The sequence below is a fragment of the Oncorhynchus clarkii genome, chromosome 1 (assembly GCF_045791955.1).
Source record: "Oncorhynchus clarkii lewisi isolate Uvic-CL-2024 chromosome 1, UVic_Ocla_1.0, whole genome shotgun sequence".
NCBI lineage: Eukaryota > Metazoa > Chordata > Actinopteri > Salmoniformes > Salmonidae > Oncorhynchus > Oncorhynchus clarkii.
Window position 1 is genome coordinate 35,701,924 of NC_092147.1, and position 23,894 is coordinate 35,725,817.

At 43.8% G+C, this 23,894-nt stretch overlaps 1 protein-coding gene across 2 annotated transcripts in view; it reads right to left on the minus strand.

Moving 5' to 3' along the window:
- LOC139406623 (tripartite motif-containing protein 44-like) overlaps positions 1-23,894 on the minus strand; it is a 69,298-nt gene that overhangs the window by 11,923 nt on the left and 33,481 nt on the right. The window contains exons 4-5 of one of the 2 annotated variants that reach the window (XM_071149433.1): positions 22,776-23,060; positions 17,431-17,453 (exon numbers count right to left, since the gene is read on the minus strand). In XM_071149433.1, the coding sequence (XP_071005534.1) occupies positions 17,431-17,453; positions 22,776-23,060 (308 nt within the window). Of the gene's footprint in view, positions 1-17,430; positions 17,457-22,775; positions 23,061-23,894 lie in introns of both variants that reach the window. The other variant, XM_071149424.1, reaches the window with a different exon arrangement.

A 23,894-nucleotide genomic window follows, 5' to 3' on the forward strand; every position in this document is an offset into this window, starting at 1 on the left:
AATGTGCCGGGATCCCCGGCAGTGTGTTCTGCAGCCTGCAGAACACACTAGACAGCCTGGAAATGAGGAAGTGAAGGAAGGACCCATAACAACCAAGGTCTTGGTGCTGAAGCCCTCTCTGTTTACAATGAACTATAAAGACTGTCCCCATAGTGCTGCAATGCCATTTGGTCCTGGGTTTCATTGGGACTGCATATGAGAACAGGGCCTGAAGCGGTATGGTACTGCACTACTAACTAGCTACCAGACGATGACAGTATAGGTTGTGTCCCAAATGGCAGCCTATTCCCTATATAGTCCACTACTTTTGACCAGGGCTCTGGTAAAAGGTAGCGCACTATGTAAGGAACAGGGTGACATTTGAGGTGCAGTAGTGACTGTAGAGTATAGAGTTCCACCATGTGTCAGAGGGTAACAGAGTAGAGGCTCTAATCAGCTTGGACAAGCCATTCTTATGGAACTGCTGAGCTGTCACACTACGATCACACTGCATTCCGGAACATTGCTAAAATTATAAGCTCTAGAATGTGGTTGAATGGAGAAAAAGTCCTTCGGAGTGACAAGGGGGTGGTAGAATTATTGAATTAGAGCAGGGATGGACTTTGATTTACTGAATCAGCTGATTCGGAGAAGGGCTGGAACAAAATCCTTCGTACCCAGTCAGTGCTCCAGGAGGAGGGTTGGGCACGCCGGAATTTTAGTTTTGTGTGGGCTCCACCCCTGGAATAGGTATTTGTATCTTTCTGCGGTATACTCTGACATTTCTACAGAGGAGAGCAGAGTTTGGAGGAACTTTTGTCATTTCTCTCCAGCTTCTTGAAACAAGGTTTATTTTCCTCTCAGTTTAAAAAGCCTCTTTCTTCACCACTGCTCTAAATATACCTTAAACTTCCCTTCAAAAAGCTGGAGCGTCAAGGCCAGCAAAGAGAAAAACGATTTAGAGCCAGATAAACTTTTATCTATCCCTCTATTGAACAACACCTCAAGTGTGCTGAGAAACCATATCAATAGCTAACAGGGGATAAATAACAGTGAAACCCTGCCCTATCCCTACACTCTTCCTCCCCACCACCCCCCCCTCCTCCCGGAGCCATCAATCCTGCTCTACTAGAAGTGGCTCTGCTAGAGGTGGACTCCCCCTGGTTTTATTTGCATATCTGTCCCATGTGATGTATGGGAGTCGTTCTAGGCTGGGCCATTATGAAGAGTGACTGGTCACGGTGCCCACGCTCCCACGAACACACTTGGCAGACTGGCACAGCTGCGTCCCGCCCTCATCTCCCTCCCTAACGGTGGACTACTGTCGCCGCCAACATGGAGAAAAAAAACAATTGCCCAGGTGCCGAGGCAAGCTGTCCGGGAATGCTTTGGAATGCTGTGTCTGTGTGTGCTGTGTCTCTGAGCGATGTCATGGAAAGGACTTTTCCCCATTCTCTCCCTTCATCAGAGATGGAGAGATGGTAGAAGACTATATGGCAGCAGAGGAAGAAAAGAAGGAGAGATTAAAAGAGAGAGAAAGAGAGAGAGTGTGACGGAGAAGAGACAGCCTGGCTAAGTCTTCTGTTATGTGAACGCTCCCCATCCAAGTTCTGTCATCCACACGTACATAGCCTAAGTCTGAAGGACACAAAGGAAGACTATAGCATCCTCTCTGCCTGCTGCCTGCCTGTATACTGCCGTCACAACCCTTTTCTCCTGATAAACGTTCCCTGTCCCTCAGTTCCACTTGTCCTCTCAAAAAAACAAACACAGAATTAGAACCTTCGCCCAGAATACTTACCACTGGGGATATCACATGTTTAATGTTTGAGCATACAATCCTGTGCTAATGATGAATACAATAGAAATAAGTGAATACAATAGAGCTGTGTTGACGGGTCCCTGTAGTTGTGTGTTCCTGCAGTAGCAGCAGTAGACTCGACAGGAGGTCAGAGACCTGGCAATGTGGTGCCAGGACAACAACCTCTCACTCAATGTGAGCAAGACAAAGGAGCTGATCGTGGACTACAGGAAAAGGAAGGCCGAACAGGCCTCCATTAACATCGACAGGGCCGTATGTGGAGCTGGGCGAGAGTTTCAACATCACCAACAAACTATCATGGTCCAAACACACCAAGACAGTCGTGAAGAGGGCACGACAAAACCTATTCCCCCTCAGGAGACTGAAAAGATTTGGCATGGGTTCCCAGATCCTCAAAAAGTTCTACAGCTGCACCATCGAGCGCATCCTGACCGGTTGCATCACCGCCTGGTATGGCAACTGCGCTGATCTGACCGTAAGGCGCTACAGAGGGTAGTGCGTACGGCCCAGTACATCACTGGGGCCAAGCTTCCTGCCATCCAGGACCTCTATAATAGGAGGTGTCAGAGGAAGGCCCCGAAAATTGTCAAAGACTCCAGTCACCCAAGTTATAGACTGTTTCCTCTGCTGCCGCACGGCAAGCTGTACCGGATCGCCAAGTCTAGGACCAAAAGGCTTCTTAACCCCGTCCATTTGTTTTGTACACTGCTGCTACTCACTGTTTATTATCTAACCTGTACCCCTGCACATTGACTCGTTACCGGTACCCCCTGTATATAGCCTCGTTATTGTTATTTTACTGTGTTACTTTTATCTTTTGTTTATTTGGTTAACTCTTGAACTGCACTGTTGGTTAAGGGCTTGTAAGTAAGCATTTCAAGGTAAGGTCTACACTCATCGGTGCGTGTGACAAATAAAGTTTGATTTGATTTGACACTGAGCTGGGACAGGAGCAGAAAGAGAAACAGACACTTTCACTGGGCCCTGACAGCTCCACAGTGCTAGTTGGATGACTAATACCTTTTTATGGGTGCTAATGCGTCTTGTAAAACATCTGTCATAAATGCCTGCCAGCCCCTGGAACTAATATTCCCCCCATTATATTTTATCATAGCACAAGACAGAAGGCAATTTCAGTGTTTTGGGAAATCCAGTGGCCTGTCCATCCATGCCTATAAGTTAAAACACAACCCCCCCTCCCCAGACAAACACCTTCAGTGGAGGCTAGGAGGGAAACAACACTACACTGTCATTTAAATCAGGACCAAGCCCGCAGCAACCACCAAACCTTTACATATATATTTTTCCTATACAAAGATATTTCTCACCTACCACCAGAAAGATGGAGAAAATAAAAAAACTCTAAAATGTCATTCAAACAAAGAAAAACTGATCTGTAATCTCCCTCAACACCCCTCGCACCATCCAATGCAAAAGAGAAAAAAAACTAAGTCCAATAGTAAAAGAGAAAGAAGCTTTTCTTGATGTGTGACCAGTGAGAGGTGGTGTGCTATGTGGTGTGCATACTAACACTCCTCTATAGTAGGGTAATTAAGAACCGTCTCCCTTCACACTCCTCCACTTCTCTACATTCCACTCAAGGTTGCCTTCTCCCGCCGCTGCCGAATACTGATACTGATGTGCTAGGCAACATAACGCCACAGCAACACATAAATTGCAACAGTGACAGCGCCTGTCGGGAAGCTGCTGAATTAAACATGACCATGACAACCTTCATGCTCTCCCTCTCTCTCTTAGCGCTCTCTCCAGCAGAGGAATGGAGGCAGTAAAAGAGGAAAGGATGAGAGAAGAGACAGGCATCTTCGGCCCTTCCACTCTGCTGAGCCTGGGGTCCGTGAGCCGTGTGTTGTGATGTCACACGATTCAGCGGGCCCCTGTCTGCATGTAACAGTGTTAACAGTATATTGGTGGTGTAGTGGGCCGGGAGGGAGCAGGGCTAGGAGATGAGGCGGTGTGATATGGTTCTGCTGCTGCCGTGTTGACAGGTCATAGCGAGGGGCAGGATTCATCAGCCTTTGTTCAGCTCACCACTATCACCCCGCCAACATCTCCACTGAGCTGACACCAGACCTGGAACCCTACCCCGGGGTGTCAGACTGTGTGTATGTTTGTGTGTGAGAGAGAGGGAGAGGGGCACAGTGAGCATCGTCTTCATGTGGCTGAAGGAAGGAATATTTTACATCAGGCTCAAGAAGTATGTGTGCGTGTTGTGTTTAGTACTTGGGAATGCAATAAATAATGTTTGTGTGTTCTGTAACTTCTAGAGTGGTGTGTGTGTGTGTGTGGGATTACCCTTAACAGAGATACGGGGTGACAGTCTGCTTTGGGAAAACCACTGGCACTCAAAGAGAGAGAGATTGCAACTTTGTTGTCTGTATCGGTTTCTGTATGTGACGGAGGAGGGAGTGTTATACTTATTTTACTAAGTCACATCACCCAGTTATTCCAACTCAACCCTCTGTCTCAGTAAACACTGAAGCAGGCATTCACAGTCTTTTACCCAAGATTATACCAGCCTGGAGACTGAGACTGCTAGATTGACTGGCATCTCCTAGTTTGAGTGGTTGCCATACGTGGCCAGTGTTCAGTTAGCCATCATAGCCCATTACAAACCATTAAATGTTCTCCATCGTTCCTGCGTCAGCTCCTTACCGATGGCGATGCCATCTGGTCTCGTCAAGCTGTACCAGAACGACTCCCTATAGACGATGACTAGTGTTTGATGGAGTCACACCGTACACACAGAATCACAACACATCTGTGTTCTACTATATACTGCTCCTATCTTCTCCAGCAGTCTACCTCTCTCATATAGGCTCTCTCTCTGACACGCACTCTCCATTTTCAGTCTGTCTTAAGCTCACTTAATTTCTTACTCCCTCGCTCTCCCTCCTCAACAGCCCAGTCTTTCAAGCTAGTGCTGACAACGAGTGGCATGATTACTTTCCAGGAAAGGAGAGCAGACTAAAAGAGGAGAGCAGACCCTTTTAATGAGCAGGTGCAGAGAGAAAGAGACAAAGAACAAACAAATGAGAAAGGATGAGTGTTTCACAAAAACAAACCATCAACGTTGTGTTTAACCAGCAACCAAACAAAATAAATATTCAGATATAATGTATTAGAGCCACAATTTGAAGTCTGTTTCAGCCCAAAAGCAGCCCCACTACTTGGTTTGGAACAGAACAAGCTAAACATACAACCACTCAATTTAATTGACAGAGCTGCGGATGCAAGGACTGACAGTCCATGCAGTCAAAACAGAAACAATCCGTTAATACATTTGGAGTTTGATAGGGTCAAACAGTTGTACTGAGCTCATGAGGTATTCATAAACAGTACATGGACTTGGTAGTAAGTGTAATACTTGGTAACATATTGGATACTACAAGCTTATCAGCAAGGGTATCACTGGAAGCAGATATAACTCACTGTGCAACACAGGAGAAGATAGCAAACTGTTTATACCACCGTACATGGTGAAGTTGGCAGTCAGACTAAGTTATTGTTGTTGTCTTGTGCACTGGAGCCCTATGAGATATGATTCACCAGGCTTGCTCCCATTTTTCATGCCCTGTCCTTCTATATTACCCCGTGCCCAGAAAGCTTACCCCCCCATTTTACCATCTCCCCTCTTTCCCTTCTCTATTCTGAGTTAAACATGATCCATCCTTTCTTGAATACTTAAAGCGGTAACTGGGGGTATATATATTAATATTTTAAGTTATCCTCTCGATTCCCTTGTTAAATAGTTAAAGTGCATCCTCTTCTGGCTCCTTTTCAATGTCAGCAGAAAACTTTAACGGCTTTCAAATGAATTAGATATAAATAGATATACTTAACTGACGAACCGACAAACACGCACTAACACACACAGAACTACTGTAGACAATCCATCATTTATAGCCACTATAGGTTTGAAACATTAAAGGGATACTTCGGGATTTTGGCAATGATGCCCTTTAGCCCCAAGTCAGATGAACTCGTGAATACCATTTTTATGTCTCTGTGTGCAGTTTTAAAGGAATTTGCTAACTAGCTTTAGCACAATTGCTGACTAGCGTTATCGCAATGACTGGAAGTCTACGGGAACTTCTAGCATTCTAGCTGTTCCTGTAGACTTCCAGTCATTGTGCTAATGCTAGTTAGCATTTGTTCGCAAAACTACCTCTAACTTCCTTCACACTTGACGCAGAGATAAAAATTATATCCACGAGTTCATCTGACTCTGGGGAAGTAGATACATCCCGAAGTATCCCTTTAATGTGTCAAGCCTATAGTGCCTATAAATAATGAATTGTCTGCAGTATTTGTGTGTGTGTCGGTTCGTCAGTTAAGTATATCTAAACAGTGTGTTTGCCTACTCATTCATTTGAAAGCAGTTATCCTCAGAGTTTTCTGCTGCTATTTAAAAGGAGCCAGAAGAGAATGCACTTTAACAATTTTACTGCCAGAATCCCTTAATAATACATTGCCCAAAGTATCCATTAAAACTAACCATATTTCATTGAATTTTATTGAGCAAGGATAATCCACTCAGTAACACTTGCCACTGTTTTCTTAGGAGTTCTGGGATCAAAGTCCAGGCAGATAACTAGTCTGAGATTGGCACTTTACACCTCCCTTCTTCTTACTGGGGATGATAGTCAACACAGAACAACACACATGACCAGAGTCTATTATTTACTCCAACCCCTAGGATTCAAAACTTAACTCCACAGACTATATCTAGCTATGGTTGTTTAAAGTCTACCTCTCTACAACTCAACAAAATCTGAGCTCCTCCACATCCATTATAAAGCCAGACACTTTCAGTCACATCTTTTATCAAAATATATTATTGTCAACTGCACCATTTTCTTGATGTGCGAGAATACAATCTTATGATTCAGATTCTGACATTTCAGAAACTCTATTAATCTAAAAAGCTTTACATTTTCCAATCCGCTTTAAGCAGCACTACCCTTTCCATTTAGGTCCACATCTCTTCAGAATGGCTGAACAGGGAACAAAATACAAAACCATAATGTACGAGTTGCTATGGCAACTCCCAAGGTTAAATTGTGATTGTTATCGGAAGCCTTGTTGTGGTAAATTGACCTTTTTTGCATTCCAGTTAACCCGGAGATAAACATTTTAAAAAGATCACGCAAGACACCCGAGCACGCACGCACGCACGCACGCAGGTTTAAGATTAGAGCTGCTGTGGCTGTCTGTCATTCGATAGTGGACCTCAAAGTGAGTACCAGTGACATGAACCTAAAGAAGTCTGTGGGTTGTGTGTAGTACATGTGACTCTTTCGATTAATAATGCATATTTATTTGTGGTGTGACATTCAGTGAGTGGTGTGTGTGAGTGTGTATATATGTGCTTGCACAGAGAACAGTGTTATGTCAGTGTGTGTGTTAGTGCACACATGCCAGTGCATGTTTAGCAGGATAGTGTAGAGGGTGAAGTGTGGGATGCGAGATCCACAGTCCCATTGGAATGTGAAAGGAAAGGAGTGTGATCCTCCATCATCATCCACAGCAGCCAGCTGGGCCTTGTTACTCACGCACGCAAGGACGCCACACACACACGCACCAGCAGTCACTTAAACCATGTTGGCTGGTGTTTCCAACTACAGCCACTTAAATTATTAAGTGAGGGCATGTTGATTATACCGCGGCATACAGTTACACACAGTAAGACACACACACGTTCACGCGCGCGCGCGCACACACACACACACACACACACACACACACACACACACACACACACACACACACACACACACACACACACACACACACACACACACACACACACACACACACACACACACACACACACACAAATGTGATGGGATAATGGAGAGGGGGAGGAGGCTGCAGTGCCTTTGTTCTCTCTGGGGATTGTAAATATTTCATTAGCGGAAACCAAGCTCTGTGTTTCCATCTCAGGGGTCTTTCCCCAGCCCTCTACCACTTAACTCCTCTCTTTCCTCCCTTCCATCCATCTGGTTGACCCTCTGAAGGGCAAAGGGCTCAACATAGTTTTTAAAGCTGAGCCAAATCATCTCAACACCACACCCGTCCCTCTCCTAACCCTGGATGTGTTGACTGAACATCAGGAGGGCAACGCCAGAGAGATACCACTTCCTCTTCCTGTACAGCCTTGCCAGCACAACCAAAACACTACTAACTAACCATCCATTCAAGGAGAGAAAGATCACAACAGCAACCGATTTCACAGTTCAGGCTGTGTGTGTTACAACAATGTCTTGGAGTTAGTAGCGTATGTGAGAGCGAGCGAGTGAGAACGAGAGAGCGAGTGAGAACAAGAGAGCGGGTGGGGGGGTGAGGGAGATAGCCAGGGGGAGAGAGTGAGAGAGAGCGCAAGGGATGGAGAAAAGGAGCAAGAGAGAGAAGAGTATGTGTGATTACATAAAGGCTCTGGTGAGAGCACTAGCCCTTAGCCCTGCAATCGCTACTCTCCGAGGTAACGCTATTTCTGCTCAGGTCTTATTCATGATAAAACAGAGGAAATGGGTGTGTATGCACGCGCACAGGTCCCACGCAAGAAAAAGCGGGTCTGGAAGTCAGGGTGCATTGCATGGCTCCAGAGAAAGACCATAGCGATGTGACAGAGTGGAGGAATAAGTGGAGGGACCTCCTATTATCCTTATAAGTGCCAGACTCCCCAGCGTGCCTTATCATATTAGTGTGATTACACTGCATGATTTATATGCTTGCCAAGCCTCCCCTGCTAAGCAGACTTTCTGCACATCACAGTCTCGTAACTCTTTCTGACACACATATCTTCGTCACAACTGGGGTTGTAAAGTGATGGTACATTACTGGAAACTTTTGAAGTTTGCCAGTATACTACCCGAATTGTGGTATCTTTCAAGGATTTAATGTCATCTATCACAAGACATGTACAGTGGGGCAAAAAAGTATTTAGTCAGCCACCAATTGTGCAAGTTCTCCCACTTAAAAAGATGAGGCCTGTAATTTTCATCATAGGCACACTTCATAGGTACACTATGACAGACAAAATGAGAAAAAAAATCCAGAAAATCACATTGTAGGATTATTTATGAATTTATTTGCAAATTATGGTGGAAAATAAGTATTTGGTCAATAACAAAAATGTATCTCAATACTTTGTTATATACCCTTTGTTGGCAATGACAGAGGTCAAACGTTTTCTGTAAGTCTTCACAAGGTTTTCACACACTGTTGCTGGTATTTTGGCCCATTCCTCCATGCAGATCTCCTCTAGAGCAGTGATGTTTTGGGGCTGTTGCTGGGCAACACGGACTTTCAACTCCCTCCAAAGATTTTCTATGGGGTTGAGATCTGGAGACTGGCTAGGCCACTCCAGGACCTTGAAATGCTTCTTACGAAGCCACTCCTTCGTTGCCCGGGCGGTGTGTTTGGGATCATTGTCATGCTGAAAGACCCAGCCACATTTAATCTTCAATGCCCTTGCTGATGGAAGGAGGTTTTCACTCAAAGTCTCACGATACATGGCCCCATTCATTCTTTCCTTTACACAGATCAGTCGTCCTGGTCCCTTTGCAGAAAAACAGCCCCAAAGCATGATGTTTCCACCCCCATGCTTCACAGTAGGTATGGTGTTCTTTGGATGCAACTCAGCATTCTTTGTCCTCCAAACACGACGAGTTGAGTTTTTACCAAAAGTTATATTTTGGTTTCATCTGACCATATGACATTCTCCTAATCTTCTTCTGGATCATCCAAATGCTCTCTAGCAAACTTCAGACGGGCCTGGACATGTACTGGCTTAAGCAGGGGGACACGTCTGGCACTGCAGGATTTGAGTCCCTGGCAGCGTAGTGTGTTACTGATGGTAGGCTTTGTTACTTTGGTCCCAGCTCTCTGCAGGTCATTCACTAGGTCCCCCCCCGTGTGGTTCTGGGATTTTTGCTCACCATTCTTGTGATCATTTTGACCCCACGGGGTGAGATCTTGCGTGGAGCCCCAGATCGAGGGAGATTATCAGTGGTCTTGTATGTCTTCCATTTCCTAATAATTGCTCACACAGTTGATTTCTTCAAACCAAGCTGCTTACCTATTGCATATTCAGTCTTCCCAGCCTGGTACAGGTCTACAATTTTGTTTCTGGTGTCCTTTGACAGCTCTTTGATCTTGGCCATAGTGGAGTTTGACTGTTTAAGGATGTGGACAGGTGTCTTTTATACTGATAACAAGTTCAAACAGGTGCCATTAATACAGGTAACGAGTGGAGGACAGAAGAGCCTCTTAAAGAAGAAGTTACAGGTCTGTGAGAGCCAGAAATCTTGCTAGTTTGTACGTGACCAAATACTTATTTTCCACCATAATTTGCAAATAAATTCATAAAAAATCCTATACTTTTTTGCCCCACTGTATGTGGCCCTTGTGCACTTCAGATTATCACAGGTGTCTGTAATTATCTCTGGCCATCTATGTGGCCTCATCACAAAAACAGATAATTATTAAATAAGATGCTTTTGAAATACAAAAACTAGAATAACAAAGTTGTAAAACATTATCCTAAATATAAACCATCAACTTAGTTAATAGCACTGTGTTAAATAATGGGGTTTCGGCATGAAATATCCTTTTTTTTACTCACTTATTTGACTGTCAGTGTGTATTTGGTGCTAATGTTTTGGTGTCAAACCGGTGGTACTTGTGAAGAAAGTCTATAGTTGGACGAGTTGCAGAGGTAATTGATTGTCTCTTAAACCATATGGTCTACATACTGGAAACTAACAGACAATATGGACAGATAAAAAATGAATATAATACAGTAACAGTCAAAAGTTTGGACACACCTACACAATGAAGGGTTTTTTATTTGTACTATTTTCTACATTGTAGAATAATAGTGAAGACATCTAAAGCTATGAAATAACACATATGGAATCATGTAGTAACCAAAAAAAGTGTTATATCAAAATATGTATTATATTTTAGATTCTTCAAAGTAGCCACCCTTTGCCCTGATGACAGCTTTGCACACTTTTGGCATTCTCCGAACCAGCTTCATGAGGTAGTCACCTGAAATGCATTTAAATTAACAGGTGTGTCTTGTTAAAAGTTAATTTGTTTTTTTTCTTTCCTTCTTAAATGCGTTTGAGCCAATCAGTTGTGTTGTCACACGGTAGGGGTGGTAAACAGAAGATAGCCCTATTTGGTAAAAGACTAAATCCAAATTATGGCAAGAACAGAATAAATAAGCAGAGAGAAATGACAGTCCATCATTACATTAAGACATGAATGTCAGTCAATGCGGAACATTTTAAGAATTTTCAAAGTTATGATGAAACTGGCTCTCATGAGGACCGCCACAGGAAAGGAAGACCCAAAGTTACCTCTGTTGCAGGGGATAAGTTCATTAGAGTTACCAACCTCAGAAATTGCAGCCCAAATAAATGCTTCACAGAGATCAAGTAACAGACACATCTCAACATCAACTGTTCAGAGGAGACTGCATGAATCAGGCCTTCATGGTCGAATTGCTGCAAAGAAACCCCTACTAGAGGACACCAATAATAAGAAGAGACTTGCTTGGGCCAAGAAACATGAACAATGGACGTTAGACCAGTGAAAATCTGTCCTTTGGTCTGATGAGTCTTTATGAGACACAGAGTAGGTGAACGGATGATCTCCACATGTGATGTTCCCACCGTGAAGCATGGATGAGAAGGTGTGATGGTGTTTTGATGGTGACACAGTGAGTTATTTACACTTAACCAGCATGGCTACCACACCATTCTGCACCGATAAGCCATCCCATCTCATTTGCACTTAGTGGAACTATCATTTGTTTTAACAGGACAATTACCCAACACACCTCCAAGCTGTGTAAGGGCTATTTGACCACGGAGAGTGATGGAGTGCTGCATCAGCTGACCTCGCCTCCGCAACCACTCGACCTCAACACAATTGAGATGGTTTGGGTTGAGTTGGAGCGCAGAGTGAAGGAAAAGCATCCAACAAGTGTTACACATATATGAGAACTCCTTCAAGACTGTTGGAAAATAATTCCAGGTGAAGCTGGTTGAGAGAATGCCAAGAGTGTGCAAAGCTGTCGTAAAGGCAAAGGGTGGCTACTTTCAAGAATCAAAAATATATTTGGATTTGTTTAATACTTTTTTGGTTACTACATGATTCCATGTGTTATTTCATAATTTCTACAATGTAGAAAATATAAAAAATAAAGAAGAACCCTTGAATGAGTAGGTGTGTCTAAACTTTTGACTGGTACTGTATATGAACACATTTTTTAAAAGTTATTCAAGTATAAATTACCAAAGTTATGATTTGGTATTTTTGGGGCATTTTATTAGGATCCCCATTAGCTGTTGCAAAAGCAGCAGCTACTCTTCCTGGGGTCCACACAAAACATGAAATAGTACAGAACATTAATAGACAAGAACAGCTCAAAAACAGAACTACATACATTTGGTAGACTGCCATAGATTCTGTTAATTACCAAAATTATTGAAGATTCCGGTGGCATAGGCCTCAGTGAATGTCCAGCCTTTCTTTTTATCAGAAAACTAACAAAAACCCTGCTCACCTGTCTAGCATAACTTGCAACTCACCCAGGGTGAAAAACAATCTAAAAATGCAAGCAATGATCAACTTTTAGAGATGTAGAGACTCCATCGATTGGGATGTTTCATTTGCTTTCTTTAGTACAACTCACCCTTCTCATTTGCAAAGTTGCACAATGTCTCTGTCTCTCTCTCCCTCTCATGCACTCCGCCTCCATCTCACCTCTTTTGCTGTCCCTCTCCCCCTTTCTCTCCAATCCTCCTATATTCTCCAGGGAGACACATCGGCTCTGTGAAATTAACTGTTTATGGCCCATCCCCTGCTGTCCCAGGATGCTGTGAGGAGGTGTGTGTGGAGACACTAAGCACCTCTTCTGTTCCTCCATCGATCAGAACAAACTAACACACACCCATGCGCACACACAAACTATTGATCAGTGGGCCTACCATCTCCCAAACCAACACCACTCTCTGATCAGGGAAGAGTTATTTCAAGGGGGCTCAGGGACGATGATGAGAAACCATTAACCAAATCAATGTGTGTGTGTGGTGTATTATGTGAGAGATGTGCAAGGGGGGCAATGGCACCTCTTGGTAGGATATAAATTGATTCAATTAAAGAGAATCTCATAATACATCATTAGCACACACAAACAGGCAAACCATGACCAAGTTCATAAAGAGGCTTCAATTGTGCGATTAGAGCCAGATGACAAGTATGGTCATGACCTGTGTCTATGTAGAACTAACACTGGGGAGAGGGGGCTAGGGAGAGAGGCTCATCACTAACACTGGGGAGAGGGGACTAGGGAGAGAGGCTCCTCACTAACACTGGGGAGAGGGGACTAGGGAGAGAGGCTCATCACTAACGCTGGGGAGAGGGGACTAGGGAGAGAGGCGCATCACTAACACTGGGGAGAGGGGACTAGGGAGAGAGGCTCCTCACTAACACTGAGGAGAGGGGACTAGGGAGAGTGGCTGCTCACTAACTCCGAGGAGAGGGGACTAGGGAGAGAGGCTCCTCACTAACACTGAGGAGAGGGGACTAGGGAGAGAGGCTCATCACTAACACTGGGGAGAGGGGACTAGGGAGAGAGGCTCCTCACATACACTGAGGAGAGGAGACTAGGGAGAGAGGCTCCTCACTAACACTGAGGAGAGGGGACTAGGGAGAGTGGCTCCTCACTAACACTGGGGAGAGGGGACTAGGGAGAGAGACTCATCACTAACACAGGGGAGAGGAAGCTAGGGAGAGAAGAGTACAGTCGTGGCCAAAGGTTTTGAGAATTTTCACAAAAAGTCTGCTGCCTCAGTGTCTAGTTATTTTTGTCAGATGTTACTATGGAACAATGAAGTATAATCACAAGCATTTCATAAGTGTCAAAGGCTTTTACTGACAATTACATGAAGTTTATGCAAAGAGTGAATATTTGCAGTGTTGACCCTTCTTTTTCAAGTCCTCTGAAATCCGCCCTGGCATGCTGTCAATTAACTTCTGGGCCACATCCTGACTGATGGCAGCCCATTCTTGCATAATCAATGCTTGGAGTTTGTCAGAATTTGTGGGGTGTTTGTTTGTCCATCCGCCTCTTGAGGATTGACCACAAGTTCTCAATGGGAATAAGGTCTGGGGAGTTTCCTGGTCATGGACCCAAAATATTGATGTTTGGTTCCCATAGCCATTTCGTTATCACTTTTGCTTTATGGCAAGGTGCGCCATCATGCTATGAAAAGGCATTGTTCCTGGATGGTTGGGAGAAGTCACTCTCTGAGGATGTGTTGGTACCATTCTTTATTCATGGCTGTGTTCTTAGGCAAAATTGTGAGGGAGCCCACTCCCTTGGCTGAGAAGCAACCCCACACATGAATGGTCTCGGGATGCTTTACTGTTGGCATGACACAGGACTGATGGCAGCACTCAGTCTTCTCTAGACAAGCTTTTTTCCGGATGCCCCAAACAATCGGAAAGGGGAGTCATCAGAGAAAATGACTTTACCCCAGTCCTCAGCAGTCCAATCCCTGTACCTTTTGCAGAATATCAGTCTGTCCCTGATGTTTTTCCCTGGAGAGAAGGGGCTTCTTTGCTGCACTTCTTGACACCAGGCCATCCTCCAAAAGTCTTCACCTCACAGTGCATGCAGATGCACTCACACCTGCCTGCTGCCATTCCTGAGCAAGCTCTGTACTGGTGGTGCCCCAATCCGGCAGCTGAATCAACTTTAGGAGACGGTCTGGCGCTTGCTGGACTTTCTTGGGCGCCCTGAAGCCTTCTTCACAACAATTGTACGCTTGTAAGCTATAACCCTACAGAAATGAAAAAGACATGTATTCCCTCCACTTTCCCAGTCACATTCCTCCCTCTCTCTCTCCTTCCTTTAGTTCCCGTTCTTCTTGCATTAGGACTTCATTATGTTTTATACGAGTTGGTATCTGATGCCTTCATCCAGGCAGGGAGCTGGGCTAAATTCTGCATCCACAGCATTTTATGAAGATGGAAAAGAGTAGTGTATGTGCATACATTTGTGTACACTATCATTCAAAGTATTAGAACACCTACTCATTCAAGGGGTTTTCTTTATTTGTACTATTTTCTACATTGTAGCATAATAGTGAAGACATCAAAACCACAAAATAGCACATATGGAATCATGTAGTAACCAAAAAAAGTGTTAAACAAATCCAAATATATTTTATATTTGAGGTTCTTCAAATAGCCACCCTTTGCATTGATGACAGCTTTGCACTCGCTTGGCATTATCTCAACCAGTTTAACCTGGAATGCTTTTCCAATAGTCTTGAAGGAGTTCCCACATATGCTGAGCACTTGTTGGATGCTTTCCTTCACTCTGCGGTCAGACTCATCCCAAACTATCTACATTTTGTTGAGATCGGGGGATTGTGGAGGCCAGGTCATCTGATGCAGCACTCCATCAGTCTCCTTCTTGGTAAATAGCCCTTACACATCCTGGAGGTGTGTCGTGCCATTGTCCTGTAGAAAAACATAGTCTCACTAAGCGCAAACCAGATGGGATGGCGTATCGCTGCAGAATCCTGTGGTTTAACACTTTTTTGGTTACTACATGATTCCATATGTGTCATTCCATAATTTTGATATCTTCACTATTCTTCTACAATGTAGAAAATAGTAAAAAAAAAAACAACAACCTGTGAATGAGTAGGTGTTCTAAAACCTTTGACTGGTAGAGAGTGTGTGCGTGTGTGTTAGATATCTATCTATGTGGGTTAACCTTGACCAAGGGCATTGTAGAAGCGTTATCCAACCGTGGGGTCCCAACTCTCAGCCATCTGGTCTGGATAGAGAGTAGTGGATTGTGCTTGGGTCTCAGCATTACCATTGGCAGGCCCATCAGTTACAGCCCCTGAGCTGGCAGTTATACTGGGCCTCTCCATGGCTGGGTCAGGGCCATTAAAAACAAAACACTAGAATCTGCAAATATTGTACATTTCTCCAAAACAAATACTCCAACTCCTCTATGTACTTGCTCCATATTCTGCAGGTGTGTGACAAAACAAGGCAATGCTGATTGATGTGTTTATTCAGTTTCCCTGCCGTAGCTGCTATTTGGTTATTTGTGTTATCACTTATCTGTTCTGAAAATCCAACAACATTCCAAAGATAAAACACAGAGCTGTCTGTCTTTCTCTAAAGCTTTTAGTTCAAAGCTTGTTGATGGTGTCTGTCTTAAAAGACACTGTCTTCTTTAACCTTTATTCAACCACAAAGTCCCTTTCAGATAAAGCATTTATTTCCCACCGGATATACTGAGGCTGACATTTCAGAAAGGCAGACAGAGGCACTGCCTGTGTCTCAGACCTTTACTGAGCGAGCGAGTGAGTGTGTGCGTGTGCATGCGTGTGTACGTGTGAGAGAGAGGTGGGGAGGCAGTCTGACATCAAGGCCGGGAGAGACACACACACCAAAGGGACACAGCAGGGGGTGATGGGAAGGCAGCTGCTCCGAGCGAGCAGCTCCTCTGAGATCCATGTCAGTGTCAGGGAATCAATACGTGTGTGACTGGGTAAAGGCTATCTGTTACACCTACTGTCCCACACTAGCCTACCTTTACAAGTCAGACAGTCGGAGAGAGACAGGTGGACAGATGGACGACAGGATGAACAGACAGACTTACAGATAGTAGGCAGGCAGACAGACAAGACACACACACAGCCACTACACGACTACCTACCAGACCAGCTTACTACAACACAGACCGTGCTGCCGAAGCACGGTCGATCCACCTGAAGGCTTGAGTTGACCCCAATAATCAGACTACAGCTTGACCACACACTAGTGGACAGTGTGTCTCTCCAGCATCCAGCCCGGCTCGGCCCAGTGTCCAATGAAGCGGACAGGGGCAGGTCATTCTGTGTTGCCGTGTGATTAAAGAGGGCAAGTCGTCACCTTTCGAAGCATTTAATTCCAGCGGGGACAGAGATTAGAGCAGCTAATTGCCTGGCTGGGCCACGGACGTGACACCCATACAGTACTAAAGGGGAGGAGGAGAAAAGGAGGGGGGGACACTGTGCAAGGGCTGGAGAGAGAAGTGTGTGTGTGTGTTTTTAGTTTTACTATCCTTGTGGGGACCAGAAGTCCTCACAACGATTGTAAAACAAGGAAAGTGGGGACATTTTGGCTATTGCCTTATTCCTTGTGGGGACCGGCGAAATGTCCTCACTTTCTTTGTTTTATCATCCTTGTGAGGAATTCTGGTCCTCACAAAGACAGTAAACGCAACGTCCGTTAGGTTTAGGTTTGCAATTTGGAGTTAGGAGTTAAGGTTAGGAGTTAAGGTTAGGGAAAATAGGGATTTTGAATGGGAATCAATTGTTTGGTCCCCACAAGGATAGTAAAACAAGTGTGTGTGTGTGTGTGTGTGTGTGTGTGTGAGTGAGTTTACTGTACGTGCGAGTGTGAGCGTGGATGTGTGTCACATACTGATCCCCTCAGTATTTAAAAGGGTATTTAAAAGGGTATTTTTCTCCCAGTTCTGCCAGATGCTATAAAAAGAGGTTGTTATGAATCAGTCTTACCTTGGCCTGGCCTCAATGTCGCGCTGTTGAAAAAGACAAGAGAAACAGCAGTTTAAATACAGGTGACTATAACACAGAACTGTGGTTGACACTGACACAATCAAACATCTACACAGATGGCAAGACCTCACACAGGTGACATCACATATCAAAAGCTATTCTCAAAGATATCGGTGTGTTACATGAGAGGAGAGTAAATGAGCCCAGTGGTGGATCAGTTCTCTGACAGTAGACACTGTTCACACTTTAATTAGCAGCCAAAAGCAGCCACCTCAGTCACCATGTAGCCGCCAGCTATAGAGGAGAACCGCAGAGACTAACAAGACAGTACTATACTGTAGCTTCCCCTGGAGGGCCCTGCTAACTCCATCTCTCGGCTCCTTTTCATTAAAACAAATGAAATCAAATGTTGTTATTTGTCACATGCGCGGAATAAAACAGGTGTAGACCTTACAGTGAAATGCATACTTACAAGACCTTAACCAACAATGTTTTAAGAAAATACCTAAAAAATGAAATAAAAGTAAAAAATAATTAAAGAGCAGCAGTAAAATAACAACAGCGAGGATATATACAGGGGGTACCGGTAGAGTCAATATGCGGGGGCACCGGTTAGTTGAGGTAATTGAGGTAATATGTAATGTAGGTAGAGTGACTATGCATTGATAATAACAGAGTGTAGCAGCAGCGTAGAAGAGGGAGGGGCAATGCAAATAATATGGGTAGACATTTGATTAGATGTTCAAGAGTCTTATGACTTCGGGGAAGAAGCTGCTCAGAAGCCTCTTGGACCTAGATTTGGAGCTCCGGTACCGCTTGCCATGCGGTAGCAGAGAGAACAGTCTATGTCTATGACTAGGGTGGCTGGAGTCTGACAATTTTTAGGGCCTTTCTCTGACACTGCCTGATAAAGAGGTCCTGGATGGCAGGAAGCTTGGCCCCAGTGATGTACTGGGCCATACACACTACCCTCTGTAGTGCCATGCGGTCGGAGGCCGAGCAGTTGCCATACCAGGCAGTGATGCAAACCGTCAGGATGCTCTTGATGATACAGCTGTCGAACCTTTTGAGGATCTGAGGACTCATGCCAAATATTTTCAATCTCTTGAGGGGGAATAGGTTTTGTCGTGCCCTCTTCACGACTGTCTTGGTGTCCTTGGACCATGTTAGCTTGTTGGTGATGTGGACGCCAAGGAACTTGAAGCTCTCAACCTGCTCCCTAACAGCCCCGTCGATGAGAATGGGGGCTTGCTCGGCCCTCCTTTTTCTGTAGTCCACAATCAAGACACAATGAACAGAACTACCCTCCTTCTTCTAACTTAGTTAAAAGTGGACTATTTGATATTAAAATCTAAGTTGAATAGGTGCAGAATTAAAATCAATTGTAAAAATAAGAACATATTGTGAGGCCTTGGTGGGCCAGATGGGTGGGGTCTAGTTTACTATAGTAACCCAGGTCTGATTGAGACTGGTGAAATGTCAAATGAGTGATATCTACAGTGATGGCATTCATTTCTCTCTCTAGGGCTGCATTTAGACTGGCAGCCAAATTCCTGTGCTTTTACATCTGCATTGCCTTGGCGTTTTAGGCTATGTTTCTGTGTAAGCACTTTGTGACCTCAGCTGATGTAAAAAGGGCTTTATAAATACATTTGATTGAAATCTGATTTTTTCACTTTTGACCAATCAGGTCAGCTCTGATGTGAAAAGATCTGACATGATTGGTCTGGTTTAGGAGCAGGTCAGGTTGAGGCCTGGGTCAACATGGTCAGCACACTGGGCATCTAATGACAAGCTAATGGCTGATTGCACCCTGTCCGAGGCCAGTTTGAGGCCAGGAGGCTTTACACATGATTGTACCCACTGCTTCTACTCTCTATTGTCAAACACTCACTTGCTCACACACAGGCATGAATGTACAAATGAGGAAACTACTGTAACTTGCTCAAACAAACAGCCACACTAATTCTAGTATGCACACTAACACAGATTCATATGGGTGCAAACACATCTCACACAATTCAATGGAACGTGTTAGTCTGTGTATTGGTGCACTGCGGCATGTGAGAGGGTCAGTGTGCATGATTGTCTATCTGTATGGGTATCATTCCAGTCTGTGTGTGTGTTTATGCTCTGCAGTGTGTATTTGTCTGTATGCTTAGCTGTGTGTGTTCTGCAGTGTGTGTGTGTGTGTGTGTGTGTGTGTGTGTGTGTGTGTGTGTGTGTGTGTGTGTGTGTATTCTCTGACTATGTGTGTGGTTGTGTGCATGTGCTATGTGAGACTTTGTGTGTGTGTTCTGTCAGACAGGCTGAGGGATGATTTCCTCCGGGGTGACAGATCAGTGCTCAGTAATCATGGTGGGTGGTGTTTGGAGGGTAAACACAGCGGGCGTACGTCTGTAGAGCTACTTGCCTACCTACCTACCTACCGCCCGCCAGCCCGCCCCGCTCTCTATTGATTTAATGACAGATCTGTAGATTACACTGCAAAACAGGAGCCCATTCATTCTGTAATAAATGTACACAGCAACTGCCATAACAGCTGGCCCATTCTTTATCAGCTTTACCTCTATTTAGGCTAACTGCCTAGCGAGCATTAACACAAACACACACGCACAAGCATCATTCTCCATTTAGGCACTGGACTTCTCAAACTAGTATGTATTTTATAGGATAAATTATGGGATTATGTTAATGTTTTTGCCTAAAATTGCAAAACTATCAGATAATTTGGGTAATTAACAAGTCATGTATGACAATCTATGGTAACTTTGGTAATTTACACTTGAATAACTTTTCAAAAATTCATTTATGTATAGTATTAATTTTTTCTAAATTGTGTCCATATTTTCCACGAATTTCTGGAGGATAGACCATATGGTTCAATAGAAAATAGCCTAATTTATGAAAAAAAGCATCTAATCAACAATGGAATTATTTTGAATTAACTCTGCAACTCTTCCAACTATTGACTTTTTTCAAAACTGCCACCAGTTTGGCGACAAAACATTTTCAATAAAGACATATTGACATAGTACAATTCATGCTGAAGCCCTCATATTAAGCACCAGTGGCATTCACTAAGTTGATGGTATATATTTAGGATAATGTTTTACAGCTTTGTCATTCTATTTTTTGTTTAAAAACCATGTTATATATTTTACATGTGAAAAGGCAAAAAAGAGGGCCAGAGAAAATGACAGACACCTGTGATAATCCCAAAAGGGAAACTAGATGTCTTGTGATAGATTACCTAAAATCCTTCGAACATTTCCAGTAATATTCACTACGTTTGCCTGATCTAAAGCAAGCGGACTCATCTCAATTATGAGAAGTATGCTTTAGAGAGGGGTTTGAGGAAGGATAATTATCGGGATGATATTATTCCATCCTAAATTATCTCCATAGTCTTATTCTTTCAGATGTGGTTGTGGTTGCTGGTCTGTTGGTATTCATACAGTGCATTTCTGTTGCTTTCCTCTCTCAGATCTGCAGTTGGCATCTTTTCCATCTTGTAAGTAGATAGTGGGGCCACTACATCAGAGAATACAGACGGCAAGAACTGAAACGCGCTCGAGAATGTGATTAGATTGTGTGTATAAATTGGTATTAGGGTCTTCTCTCTAACTCGTTCCCTATCTTGTATCTCTTGCACACACACAAATGTTTCTATTTGTACCTCATCATACACACACATATATCCCTAAGGCATCTCAAACACTGTACATGTCTCTCTCTCTCTCACTCCTATAGACATCTCTAAGTCACAGCGGGGCATTACTTAAAGCAGAAATTACTTACAGGAGAGAACAAACAGGGCAACCATCACCATTCAATTAGGCCCTTAATGAACTCGGACCACCACGAGCTGATCATTTTACACAGGAAAGCAATCTGCAGGCTGGCCATAGCCATTACTACATCCCTCCGTCTCTCCCTGACTGCCAGCCACCCTGACTGGCTCATGCCTGAGAGGCTCCACCAGGGAAGACAATGGTCCAGTCTCTGACAGTTAAACTATAGCAGTTGAGTAATGGGCCAGGAGGATCTTTTAATTTACCCCTGTAGAAATAAGAGCCTTCTTTTAACTAGTATGAGGGAGGGGGAGTGGGTGGGGAGGGGAAGTGTGCATGTGAGTGAGTGAGAATTCATATGTGTATGTGTGTGTAGATGTGCACGTATGTAAATGTCAGTGTGTCACTGTATGAGTGTGCGAATAATGGTGTGGGCGTATGAGAAAGTAACCTTGGCAGGGATTGGTATGTAGAAGAGGAGGTACAGTATTTCCAGCTGGCGTCTCTCTCTCTCTCTCTCTGTGTGTGTGTGTGTGTGTGTACCTGACAAGCAGCCAGAGGACATACATAGTTACACTTAAGCCCCCAGCTATGCAGTGCTAAACATGTTTACATCTAAGAACCCACCCTAGTTTTACACTCGCAGCTTCCCAAATAAAAAACCTGGTCTCAGGGCATTTTGTATTATTCTGTGGGTAAATCCGGGACAATCCATTTAGTATCATATGTTACGTTTCATATAGTTTGTATTAATTTGTGGATAACCATCACCCATTTTATATATGTTATGAATTACAATTCGTATTACATGTTACGAATTTGCAAATTATATAATATGTTACGAATTTGAAAAACTTATGATATGTTGCAATTCTAGCTAGGTGGCCAACTTTAGCTAGCTGGCTAACGTTAGCGAGGTTAGGGTTAGCTAACATGCTAAGTAGTTGCAAAGTTGCTAAAAAGCAGTAAGTAGTTGAAAAGTTGCTAATTAGCTAAAATGCTAAAGTTATCAGTGATGAGATTTGAAATCTAAACCTTCGGGTTGCTAAACATTCGCGTTATACGCCTGCCCATCCACCAAGAACAACCACCCTACTTTCATTTTTGCCTTAAGTAACCATCTGGTCTTATGTAACCATACCAAACATAACATATAATACTAATTTGAGTGACCCGAATTTACATTTACTGTGTTAGCCTGGTCTCATAGACTAAACATGAGTTTAAAAAAGTGGTGTAAACTGATTTTATCCCTTTGTACTCAGCACCGACCTTATAACTGACCTTATAACTGACCTGTATAAATGTTTCATCCTAACCCACCATCATACTAGGATATCTGAAAAGGCACAGCATGTTGAATTACCAATCAACATGCTGTGGCTTTTCAGATATCCTAGTATGATGGTGGGTTAGGATGAAACATTTATATAGGTCAGTTATAAGGTCGGTGCTGCGTTACACACCCAATGATGCACTGATCCAAGATCAGTGCCTACAGTGGTAACATCTACCCTGACAATGGTGGTGTATAAGGGAGAGGTGCCTCACCGCTGTTCTGGGGCATGGTCCTCCCTGGGCTATGGCGGCTACTCCGGCTCCAGGCTGTGCCTCGGCCTGGTCCAGCTGGCCCAGCTGCTGCGTGATACAGGCCATCTCCTCCTGGAGCCGCTCGGTGTGGACGGTGATCTCAGCGATCTTCTCGGCGGCGGCGGCGGTCAGGAAGGCTTCTTTCAGGTCCACTAGGTGGAGGGTCCTCTTTTCCTCCAGACGAACTAGCCGGTGGAGCTCATCAAACTGACTGTTGACATACGCCTCCAACTGCTCTGTAGACATCTAGAGAGGAGAGGAGAGCGAGAGAGCAAGAGAGAAAGCGAGAGAGAGATGGAAGGATGTGAAAGAAGGTGAAGAGATGTGAGGAAGAATAGTAGGATGAAAAGGTGCAACAGTCGCATTGACGGTCTACCAGACAGTCGGCCTGAGTCAGTGTTTCCCCTATATCAATTTCTCAAAAAAGAACAAACACATTTTTTTTAAGTAGTTGAAAAGTTGCTAATTAGCTAAAATGCTAAAGTTATCAGTGTAAACTGATTTTATCCCTTTGTACTCAGCACCAACCTTATAACTCACCTTATAACTGACCTATATAAATGTTTCATCCTAACTCACCATCATACTAGGATATCTGAAAAGGCACAGCATGTTGAATTACCAATCAACATGCTGTGGCTTTTCAGATATCCTAGTAAATATATATTTTTTTGTAAATCGGGATTGTAAAAACAAATCTGTGTAAACTTAAACAACTAAAACCATCTTCTGTGATGTGGTTCACAGCAGCACTAACAGGTGTGTTGACATGACAACTGCGTTGGAGTTTTGAATGACCCTTGCCCCCCTTTGTTCCATCCTGGCTGAAGATCTAGCTAGCCAGTAACTAGCCAACAACAGACACAGATGAAAAGGGAAAACATAAGTATCTTTGCCATAGATGAATATGGTAAACTTTTAATTATATAATACTGACACCCTACAGTCAAATGTTCCCAACAGAAGAGTAGCTCTCTAGCTATTTAAATCACACCCCTCTGCAACCACTCCTTCTTTGATGTTGGTTACGGTACTTATTTAAATTAGGGAAGAAAATATCATGTTACCGTTGGTGTATTA